This window comes from Brachyhypopomus gauderio, chromosome 3 (assembly GCF_052324685.1).
Source record: "Brachyhypopomus gauderio isolate BG-103 chromosome 3, BGAUD_0.2, whole genome shotgun sequence".
Classification (NCBI taxonomy): Eukaryota; Metazoa; Chordata; class Actinopteri; order Gymnotiformes; family Hypopomidae; genus Brachyhypopomus; species Brachyhypopomus gauderio.
The window spans coordinates 23,984,342-23,996,429 of record NC_135213.1 but is presented as its reverse complement, the minus strand read 5'-3'; the positions used below and the strand labels follow the sequence as shown (position 1 = coordinate 23,996,429).

The 12,088-nt window shown below is 45.2% G+C and overlaps 1 protein-coding gene across 3 annotated transcripts in view; it reads left to right on the top strand.

Annotated features, from left to right (window-relative positions):
* The window catches only part of syde1 (synapse defective Rho GTPase homolog 1), a 20,300-nt gene extending 8,847 nt beyond the window's left edge, over positions 1-11,453 (top strand). For all 3 annotated transcript variants that reach the window (XM_077000561.1, XM_077000563.1, XM_077000562.1), the window contains exons 2-8: positions 505-1,164; positions 4,723-5,745; positions 6,487-6,716; positions 6,837-6,963; positions 7,046-7,215; positions 7,365-7,626; positions 8,333-11,453. In XM_077000561.1, the coding sequence (XP_076856676.1) occupies positions 505-1,164; positions 4,723-5,745; positions 6,487-6,716; positions 6,837-6,963; positions 7,046-7,215; positions 7,365-7,626; positions 8,333-8,808 (2,948 nt within the window). In that variant the 3' untranslated portion in view covers positions 8,809-11,453. The remainder of the gene's footprint in view (positions 1-504; positions 1,165-4,722; positions 5,746-6,486; positions 6,717-6,836; positions 6,964-7,045; positions 7,216-7,364; positions 7,627-8,332) is intronic.
* Positions 11,454-12,088: the final 635 nt, after the last annotated feature.

The following is a 12,088-nucleotide window of genomic DNA, read 5'->3' as shown; positions in this document are numbered from 1 at the left end:
AATGAGTTTATTAGAGGTTCAGCACATGTAGCATGTTTTGGAGATAAAGTTAGAGAAGCGAGATTGAGATGGTTTGGACATGTACAGAGGAGGGAGGAGAGGTATATTGGTAGGAGGGTCTTGAGGATGGAACTTCCAGGCAAGAGGAGGAGAGGTAGACCTAAGAGGAGGTTTATGGATGTAGTGGTAGAGGATATGAGAGTGGCTGGTGTGTCAGTGGAGGACACTCAGGACAGGGCCAGATGGAGGAGTTTGATCCGCTGTGGTGACCCCTAAATGGGAAATAGCCGAAAGAAGAAGATGAAGAAGCTGAATGTTAGAGTAATGTGGAATGTTTGAGTAATGCTTGAATGTTTGAGTAATGTGGAATGTTAGTAATGTGGAATGTTTGAGTAATGCTAAATGTTTGAGTAATGTTCAGTGTGTGTGTATGTTAGTAATGTGGAATGTTTGAGTAATGCTCAATGTTTATGTAATGTCTTAAGCTTTTCTCCTCTGCCTCAGATGCTACAGGGAAGACGGATCTTGCTGTTGCGTCTTCATCATCCTCGGTGTCCACCTCTGTACCTGCTGCAGAAGCACATCCTCCTGTGGAGGACTTCATCAGACACACACAGATCACTGTCTCCAAAAAGCAGAATTGGGCCAAACTTTCTATGCCATGCCGGGACCCAGGTAGCCCTCGGCCACTTCCCAGCTCGACCTTCATGAGCACAGATGGGGAGCGGGCTTTAGCCTGCTGCCAGAGGAGGGACGATGGGTTGGAGGGTTGGTGGAAGGAGTTGGACATGGAGTTGGGTTATTCTAGAGCTTCTAGGGGGTCTGATGGGACTGACACAGGCTTACCCGAGTTAACCCCACCATCAGCAGAGTTCTGTCCCTCCTCCAGCATCGCTAAGCTCTCTGGGCAGGGAGCCTACCTCCAGCATCTGGAGCGAAGCAGCCGGGCTTGGGTACTGTCCACAGGAAAACCCCAGGCTCCTGATGAGGCCTACCCAGCATGTCTTACAGATTTGAAGCACATGGCTGAGGGGGAGAGCAATATTTGGTACAACCCCATCCCAGAGGAGGAAGACACTCGAGTGGGTGAAATGAAGAAACAGAAGGAATCCCACGATCCATGGAGGAGGAGAGAGACTGAAAGAACCCAAGAAGAGAGCAGAGGTGAGCAAGCTGCTTGTTCTTAGGAAAGTAGAGATGTCCACACAGAGAGCTGCAGCAGCAGGACACTGTCCTGGTACATGTAGGCTCCTCTCTTACAACTAGTCCTGTTATCTCTATTCTTTCCTTTTGTGGGCTTTTGTGGACTTTCCAGTATGGAAGTTTTTCTGTCTCAATATTAAAATGAAAATGTAATGCGCATTTGCATTTACATGTTCTACTCATACAAGCAACTTTGAGCTCAAAATTCAAATTCAAATGCAATAACTCCATTTTCATTTGCAATTGTTCCACTCATACAAGCAACTTTGAGCTCAAAATTCTAATTCAAATGCAATAACTCCATTTACATTTGCAATGTGATGGACATCCATTCACATTTCATTTACACATACATTTTGATGCTTTATATGTGTCTTTATTGAAATGAAAATGTATTTCCCGATTTGAATTATCAAGTTCATGTGATCATGCAAAGGTTGTATCAAAATTATAATTAAAATGCTATTCGCTTAATATGCTTTGCATTTCGTGATAACACGTTTGAAACGTAATTTTCAACCTCACCACCACGCTAAAAAGATGTCAATATTCAAACCTTAATGGAGAAATAGCGCCACCCCCTGTTTGCAATAACATTACGATACCAACAGCGCTAAAACTGTGTCAAAATGCATCTTGAAAATGCAATCCGGGCAGATTGCATTTTCATTTCCATGGTCTTCCACTATAGTCAAATTATAGTCAAATTAGATCCCATCAGCCTTCCAATCAGATTCCACCTCCCTCCACTTTATTCAGCCAATCGGGTTCCCCTTTCCACCTCAGGGAACCAATCAGGACGGGACTAAAGCACGCTCAGCACAGAGCCATATAGTTTCTGGCTCTGCAGTACAGGCGAGTTTTTGGTCTTGATTTATGATCCCTAATGCCTGGTTCACACTGCACGACTTTTCAGTCGTCAGGTTTTTGTGCCGTCCGCACTACACTGGTTGTGCTGTAATCGCGAGTCTTTCAGTTGTTGTGGCTTTCACACTACATGACTGATCGGTGACGCGGGCTCACGAATTAAACGACTGGGGAATCGCCGACTCATCTGGCTGCCGTCCAAAAACACGAGAACACGAAAACGAAACTCTCGTGAAAACCAGCAACACCACATAAAGAATAAAACAATGTACATGTACTCCACATTTTCGTTATTATTATTATTTTAGTCCCATAGTCCCAAGTTGCCAGAATTATTTCATCTCTCCGTTGCAGTGAACATAGTTATAATCAATCGCACTATTTCTCCAGTGCTGTCACAATAACTTAAACAGTGTTGTAGTAAAGTTGTAAGAAAGGTGAGGATTTTGTGTGTTTGCTGGGTTACTGTTTTGAAAGCATTCTTGAAAGTTTTTTACATTCTCAGAGATATCTTCAGCGGTGCCGCGGTTCTCTCTCCGCGTTCCCATTGGCTGTAGCTAGACGCTGCTGCCGACTCTCAGTCGCCGACTGGGCTAGATATTAAACACGCTAGATATTAAACATGCTAGATATCTGCCGGTCGTCTGCGATGAGTCTGCGACCACTCGGCGAGCGTCTTTCAGCAGTTCACACTACACTGAGCGAGCGACGAGTGATCGCCGATTTGCCTCCGACCACAGTTTCTGTCGGCGATCTACAAAAAACAGTCGGCGACTGAAAAACCAGCCTAAAATCGTGTAGTGTGAACCGGGCATAAGGTGTAAACTATAACGTAGATGAAAAGAACTCGTACGAAAGACAGACCAAAGAATAAAAACGTACACTGAACACTCGATTAAACAAACACAATATATGAACCCCAAAGGTATAGTCTGAGACTAGGGAAAGGCATGAAACGTAGACAACGGAAGCTTATACTAAGGACTTACCAAGGCATGAAAACATAAGGACCACTCGACTCAAACAAGGGCAATCTATGAACCCACAATGTGTAGTATGGAGTGAGATTGCGATCTTTAATATGAGAGCACAAAGATAAGATTCAATCAAGCAAGTCAGACACACTGAGCACGCAAAATCAAGAAAACCGAGCGCTGTTAAGTGCGCTCACTTCCCTGTTTTCAGTGCGCGTTTTAGTTTTTTGCTCGCTTCTAAAATTTCTGCTCCCGTCATGATTACAAGTACGTTAAAGATCAAAGCTTGGTAGAGGATTACCTGCGGGTTCAGGTAATTATGCCGCGTCTGTGGCATTAACCACACTAAACAGGGACGCTGGGGGATTCTAGATAACATCACTCATCGAGGCATTACCGCTTTATAACTTTAAAAATACGACAGCACAAATGTTTATTTAAATAAACCAGCATTAACGAGCAGAAATGGTTTTCTGTTTCTGATCACACGAGACGCTTCACGGAGGTCGGCCGTTGTACCGCCGTAGTTTGAGGCACACAGTTGCTCTGCCACAGCACTCAATTTGGCAATAACAGTCACATCAGCGCCAGATAAGGCTGATATGTCTGCCACTTGATCGATTAACATTTCACACTAATGTAGTGTAAATTCACCATAAGGACTCGTCTGCTACCCTTTGAATTAATCTAATGAGCGCTTCTGTGACCATGTCTAAAAAAACTCGCCTGTACTGCTGCGCTGTAGTCCCGTCCTGATTGGCTGCCCGCTGTGGAAAGCTGTGGAACCTGATTGGCTGAATAAAGTGAAACCGTGGAATCTAATTTGACTATAATTTGACTATAGTGGAAGACCATGGAAATGAAAATGCAATCTGCTCGGATTGCACTTTCAAGATGCATTTTGACACAGTTTTAGCGCTGTTGGTATCGTAATGTTATTGCAAACAGGGGTGGCGCTATTTCTCCATTAACGTTTGAATATTGACATCTTTTTAGCGTGGTGGTGAGGTTGAAAATTACGTTTCAAACGTGTTATCACGAAATGCAAAGCATATTAAGCGAATAGCATTTTAATTATAATTTTGATACAACCTTTGCATGATCACATGAACTTGATAATTCAAATCGGGAAATTTTTTTTCATTTCAATAAAGACACAAATAAAGCATCAAAATGTATGTGTAAATGAAATATGAATAGACGTCTATCACATTGCAAATGTAAATGGAATTATTGCATTTGAATTTGAATTTTGAGCTCAAAGTTGCTTGTATGAGTGGAACATGTAAATGCAAATACGTATTACATTTTCATTTGAATATTGACACAGAATAACTTCCATATTCCAGTGGTACAATAGAACAGTATTGTCATCATGTGATTGGGCGTTCAAACCCCAGTGATGCCATCTGTGGTTGGGAGTCTGGGAAGTCTATGTTGTCAGGGAGGGAGGACTGGTCCCACCCCTGCCCTATGCAATTAAAGTAGCCATTTGATTTTGTTCTGGTTTTACTGGTTTTGATTTAACTGTACAGTCAGTGTAGGTTTTATTTCAGTATCTTACTGAAAGTGGTGGGGACCTGATATTCAGGATGGGCACTCACAGTAACTGTAATTTTACTCTGTACGTACCATAATATTTCCTAACCTAATGATTTATTGGTTTCTGCCATTGTAGACGTTGTGCCACAGAGCTCTCGGTCAGAGTCGCAGTGTGTGGGTGGAGTGGCAGGAAGTTCTGGAGGTTACAGCACGAGCTGCGTTAGCGAAGGCGCTAGCAGTGGTGCTACCAGTGGCGCTACCAGTGGTGCTACCAGTGGTGCTACCAGTGGCGCTACCAATGTCACTCGTGGTTCAGCCGCCACCCCCACGAGTCCTGGGGCTGTAAAACGAGGCAGCAGCAGTATGAAGGACAGGATCAAGTCCCCCGGCACGGTCCGCCGCCTCTCCATGAAGATGCGGAAGCTTCCGGAACTTCGACGTAAACTTAGCCTGCGCTCTTCTCACAGCCAGCGGCAAGGGCAGGGCCAGGAGAGCGGCGCCGGGCCAGCAGGGGGTGCCGACAAGGCCTCTCCACCCGACACACGCAAAGAGTCCAACAACAACGTCATCAGCAGGTACCACCTGGACTCCAGCGCACCTGCCAGGCCCAGGCGCAGGGCCTCACGCAACCGCTCTGCCTGCAAGAGTGGTTACCTTAGCGACGGAGACTCGCCCGAACTCCTGCCAAAGCAGGGATCGGGCCAGGGGTTGGTGGACGGGTCGGAGGGGTCACCCCCACCCCCTCCCCACCACGGGCGCCCAGAGACAGGCGGAGCGGTGGACGTGGGATCCTTCCGCCTCTACTCCCTCGCTGACCAGCCTCGCTGTGCTCAGAGGGTGTCGGGTCTCCTGACGGTGCACCTGCTGGGGGCCGAGGAGCTGGCACGCTCTCCCCGCGGCGACGTCTCCAAGGACGTGTTCTGCGCCATCCAAGTGGACGGGGTGACGCGCGCACGCACCTCCCTGCTCACCTGCCGGGGGGCGTGTCTCCCACTAAACCACACCTTCAACCTGGAGCTGGAGCGGGCCCGGCTACTGAAGCTGGTTGTTCTCACGCCAACTGTAACCACGGGTACTGACGGGTCGACCAACCCCGGGGGTCAAACACGTAACCGAGTGTGCTGTCTTGGGGCTGTTGTTATCCCACCTCTGTTTAAGGGTGAGACCTGCTCCATGCTTTATTTAACAATCATGAATTCATTCTTGCAGTGTCAGGGACTTGAGTTCAGAACAGGTTTAGGTATGTGTTTAATAACAGATGCACATAAAATCACATGATGCTGATTTAAGAACAAAATGTAAATTCTGCACCTGTCCGTCTTGCTTTAGACTCTGTTAACAGTTCTGTTAGAATTTGAAACAAAAGCTCATATAATCTGGGGTAATGGGAAGAAATAGAGAGAGAGGGGGAGAGAGAGGGAATGAAGGAGTGTGAGAGGGAGTGTGAGAGGGAGTGTGAGGGGGAGAGAGAGGGGGAGTGAAGGAGTGTGAGGGGGAGCATGAGATGGAGTGAGAGATGGAGTGAGGGAGTGAGAGAGTGTGAGAGGGACTGAGAGAGGGAGTGTGAGAGTGAGTGAGAGAGTGATATAGCTCATATAATCCGGGGCAATGGGAAGAAATAGATAGAGGGTGTGAGAGGCAGCATGAAAGGGAATGAGAGAGGGAGTGTGAGAGGGAGTTTGAGGGAGTGAGGGTGTGATAGGGAGAGGGAGGACATGTTAGCGAGGTTGCTGACGGTTGAAGATGGTGGTTGATGATGATTGATGGTTGTTGATGGTGGTTGTTGGTTGTAGTGGAGATTACACTTCTCTTAATCCTCCCATGCTTTAGGCCCCCATTCTGCCCCACACTGTTTATATTTACCCCCCCTTCTCCCCCTCTCTCAATGCCCCCCTCCCAGCCTCGCGTACACAGCAGCTGTGTGTGAAGCTGGATCCCAGGGGGCTGTTGTATGTGAAGCTGACCCTGCTCGAGCAGTGGGATATGCCCCCACCCAGGCTCAGTGAGCTCCTCCCCCCCGCTGTGTTTGGAGTGGAATTGCGCCTCCTAGTGGGCAAGGAAGGATGTAACCCTCAAGTGCCTCTGATCATTCAGAAATGTGTGGCAGAGATTGAAAAAAGGGGTCTCAAGGTATACCACTATACAAACTAAAGCAATACTCTCTGCTTTTACATCAGAGTAATTCAGTCTAAAAAAATACATCAAAACCTTTATGACTAATGTCTAACATAACTGGTTTTATGGGTGGAGGTGGTGGGTCTGTATCGTCTTTGCGGCTCTGCGGCTGTAAAGAAGGAGCTTCGGGATGCTTTTGAGAGGGACAGCGTGGCTGTAAATCTGAGCGAGGAGCTGTACCCAGACATCAATGTCATTACAGGTGAGCCCCTCAGAACGAGCCCTTCAGAGCCCCTCCGTGTTCCCACGCACTCACACTGAGGTGTGAGTATCTTTTCCTGCAGGCATTCTGAAGGACTACCTACGGGAGCTGCCGTCGCCTCTGATCACAAGGACCCTGTATGAAGTGGTGCTGGAGGCCATGTGCATGCGACCCGTGTGCAGGAGTGACCATGATGCACAGAGAGCCCAGCATACAGTGTCCCTGCTGCATTGCCTGCCTGAGCCAGAGAGGGTACTGTGTGTGTGTGTGTGTGTGTGTGTACATGCGTGTACATAATTTTCAATAGTTAGTGTTGATAATTTTTTTTAGTTTTTGTTTTTTAGTTGTCTTTTTATTAGATAAGTCTAATATTTTGTTGTGTGTGTGTGTGTGTTCTCCAGGCGACTCTGTCCCTTTTGCTGGATCACCTGAGTTTGGTGGCCTCCTTCAGTCACTGTAACCTGATGACGTGTCAGAACCTGGCTGTGTGTTTTGGTCCAGTTCTGCTGACACCAACCCAGGAGTCCTGGAGGGCTGGGGTGTCAGGCGCTGGTCCGGGAGCCGGTCGGGGAGGGCGTGGCCTCAACAATGTGGAAATAACAAGCGCTGTGGACTTCAAGAGACACATAGAGGCCTTACACTATCTACTGCAGCTCTGGCCAAGTGAGTCGGAGTGGTCTTGTATTTTTCCAATTTGCATATACACTGCATAAATTACAACAAGCAAAAAAAAAAATTCCTTTTGTTTAGTCTTTAAGAAAATAAATAGAAAATAATGATTGATCACCACGTTTATTACAGTTAAAAATCATTTTTGGAAGTTTTTAATACTGATTTTGCAGAAGGTTGCAGTATGCAAATTCTCTCTCTATATATATATTTTATTGTGAGCAGTGAGCTTCCTGACCAATCACAGATCTCAAAATGAATTTTCTGCCAGCATGTGGATGAATTTACATGATCCTACATGTCAGTAATGTTGTTTAAAAAGGGTATTCTGATGTCTGCTTTGTTTCTAGAGGATCTGCTTCTAAGGCACTTAATCCAAAACTGATAAGGGATGACAGTGAATGTTCATTGGGCGTAACATGCGTTTGTGTTGTTGAAACGTTGTGCTAACACTGTGTGACAGTAGAAATGGCTGAGCCTCATAATCCCTCTATGTGCTTCACATCCAGACGACGCTGCTGGAAGTTCAGCTGCTCATCACAGCTGTGGAGCATTTGCATTTCTGGATTGCTTCATATTTAGTGTGTGTGTGTGTGTGTGTGTGTGTGTATGTGTATGTATATTCATGCTTTTTATTTGTTTTATTTCATAAATGCTTCAAAACCATTTATGTTGTTCTTAATCCAATGTGCTATTCTAGTTCCTACAGGAAGGGTGACGGTCCGAACACCATACAGTCCAGAGGTTGCTTCTGTTCCTCATCCAACCCAGAATTCCTTGCAGCGTCGAAAGCACCGTGTGCCGTTACATGTGGAGCTTCCGTTGCCTCAGGATGTGGTGGTCGTTTCCCGGAGGGGAAGGGGCCGTCTGGAGAGTCCACCTTGTAATCGTTACGCTGGAGACTGGAGCGTTTGTGGGCGGGACTTCCTATCCAACGATGAAGATGCCGATTACGATGAGGTGGCAGGAAGCGAGAGTGAAGACGATGAAGAGGAAGATGAGAAGGAGGAGGCAAAAAGCTGGGTGTCGTCCAGCCGTCTGTACGCCAATGACCTGGACGACTTTGCACTAGACTTTGATGCCCCGTTTACATGCAGACTGAGTTTGAAAGACTTCGACAATTTAATCTCAGATCTGGAGCGAGAACTTGCCAAACAGATCAACATCTGTCTCTGAGCTCCACCTCTTCTAACCCCTGTATCCGTAATGCACCACAACTAGGACGTAATCTCCCAGTGTAGGAATTACCCCACATATACAAGTCAAATAAATGAGAATTAACACATTATTGTTTCTTATAACACTGGATAAGCATTGATATTTCAAGCAGAAACAAAATATACTGTACGTCATAAACACGATCTAGTTAACAGTAAATATTTCTATGTAATATATTTACTATAAATGTAGTGAGTCTGTGTTTTGTGCATTACAGATACAAGGGTCTGTGTAAGTGAAGGAATAATGGAAGTGACTTTGTTTCTGTACTGAAGGATGATGGAAAAACTGCTTGTTTTGTTTTAGTATGTACAATGTTTATTTAAGAATGCCTGATTGGGTGTGTATAGGGCAACCTTCGCCTAGGGTATTTAGTGTCTCCCCAGCCCAAACACACCTCATCCCACAGTCTGTTTAGGACTTCAGGGTGATTTTATTCAGTGCTCTGACAGTTTGGTGTTGGTTATAATTCCGTTCATTCTCAAGATTAATGTGGACCAGTGTTGGCTGCATGCAACTGTTTGTCCCTGTTGATTGCCATGGGAACATAGCGTCGTTCTAATGAGCAGAGTTTGTGTTACATCCAGCTTCATTGTGGTGTGTCAGTGTGATGTGGCCAGCCTGTCTGAGGGAAATCCAGTGTGTGGAGTTGCTGAAGACATGCATCAATTCTGCTCCAGGAGGCCCTGAAGGCCTGCATTATCGTGGCAGTGCAGGACTGCAGTGTGGGGCTGTCCTGTGGCAGTGCGGGGTTACGGTGCGGGGTGTCGTGGCAGTGCGGGGTTACGGTGTGGGGTGTCGTGGCAGTGCGGGGCTGTAGTGTGGGGTGTCATGGCAGTGCGGGGCTGTAGTGTGGGGTGTCATGGCAGTGCGGGGCTGTAGTGTGGGGTGTCATGGCAGTGCGGGGCTGCAGTGTGGGGTGTCGTGGCAGTGCGGGGCTGCAGTGTGGGGTGTCGTGGCAGTGCGGGGCTGTAGTGTGGGGTGTCATGGCAGTGCGGGGCTGCAGTGTGGGGTGTCGTGGCAGTGCGGGGCTGCAGTGTGGGGTGTTGTGGCAGTGTGGAGTGTCGTGGCAGTGCAGGACTGCAGTCGGCGGTCACTGGCACCACCACCTGCTTGGCTCATTCTCCTCTTCCCTGGAATGTTGTCCTTCCAGGAAGCAGAGATGCTTGGCCATAGAATTCTTTCCACCAGGACATTCCGTTATTGGTCCAGTAATACAGCTTCCAGACAGCCGAGCACTCAGCATGTGCCCCTGCTACGCTCTTTCACAACAAGATCTGATTATTTTGTCCTTTTTTTTTACTCTGCTGTTGACCTGTTGCTTGATTGTTTTGGTTAAATAACCCTGAGTAATTGGTAAGGGCAACCATACACAGAAACGGCAGATTATTTCGCTGTGAGATTATTTGTGACATGGCTACAGGTGTTGAAATCATATTAATCCTTAAGATTAAAGTGTAGGATACAAATGTAAATTATACACCACCAAAGTTAGAAAGGAAATACATTCAGCATCATCTGAAGGGAATTAGCTCAGTTAATTTGAGCATGTCAGGGAAAACAAAAACAAATGAACACGGAGTAATATACAGTCCCAATCACAGATTTATCTTGCAGTGGTTTTTAATCTAATTCTAGGCTCAGTCTGTGTCTCAAAAACAAGCACTTGCTGGATCAGCAAATTTGAACATGCAAATGTGCTTCAGTGTATTCTGGGTAATATGTTCTCTATACTAAGTGGCCTACAAACAGAAGACGTTTGATGCTGAGTTGCACTTCTGTACAGTGTGGAAAGTTTTCTCCTTATTGCTGCTTTTTCGGTCCAGTGCAGTATGCAGTGTCACTGTTGCTGGTGTAGCATCTCCTCAACACACAGACACGGTACAAATTTTGAGCCAAATGTGATTTAATATTTGATGTTTCAGACGGAATTCAAAGGCCATAACTGAACAATAGTTTAATCTTCATGCAAAAATTATTTTATTGTGTTTTTTTTCTATATTCTGTTTTGTTGTATAAACAGTATTATTTTATATTGCACATTTACAGGAAGCACTTATTGTACTGTTTACAATGCCTATGCATGCTAGTGTAAGGGACACTTCCTTTAAATTGGTACCTATATGGACCTTTCAGTGTTAATCAGCAACATTTGTAAAAATAAAAGCACAGTATTATAATCTTGCCGCACTAGTTCATAACAGTAAAGTCTGTGTTACATATTTAGAATTGTGTTGTTTATTAAATGGCTACAGTACACATATACTGTACATTTGGCTCAACACCAGCATTCATGATGTTTTATTTTTGGGCAAAACACTGTTCTGAGGTTGAGAAGAGCAAACAAACACATCTTAAACTACTGTCTTCAGGAAAAGATGCACGCTTTTGATAATAGTTTTGGCTGTTAGAATACTTGTTGCTTTGAAATTTGACGCATCACAACCTGTTTTGAAAAAAGTGTTTAAAGCAATCTGCTTTCGTCAGAAGAACGTAAGCAAGGACAGAGGTGGTTTACTTGTACAGAGCAAAAGAATGTGGTTAATGAAGAGACTTTGCTTGCTATTAAACATGCCAAGATAAAATATAAACATATGGTTGAACTATAGTTTATGCGTGGAATCCTTTGTTGCAGTTGGTAAAATCAGCAGATTACAATCGTGGCTTCAGTCCTTCAGACACAGACAGGTGGAATTGCCAATGGCAGTCTATCTGACAAGTTTTTAAAGTAGACTTGATAGGGAAATCTTGAATGTACCTGACAAGACAAAATCTATGTTCTCGATCAGCTTTAATTATTGAGTGTGCTAGTGTTTCTAGATATTTTAAAGCCATTCACATGTACAAACCTGCAGATCATGGTGACACACTCCTTATGCGTGCAAACATTCTACAGTTGCAGTTCCATGGAATGTTTACAAATGAACAGGACGACAGCGGGTGAAAAGTGAAGCCATGTCTGGTGCCCTCTAGTGGCTGGCTGCAGTACAACTTTTAATCCCGCCTGTTCCCATGTAAGGGAACGGATCAGACAAAAACCATTTCAAAAAATTATACATCTAGCAATTTTGGGGGCAGTTTTGTATGTAAGTAAACATGCAAGTAAATCAGTTTCAAAATTAAAATAAAAATGTAATACGCTAAATGGCAATGTAATCCTAATGTAGCATTTGCATGTTCCACTCATACAAGCAATTTTGAGCAATAATTGCATTGACATTTGCAATTTGGTAGACGT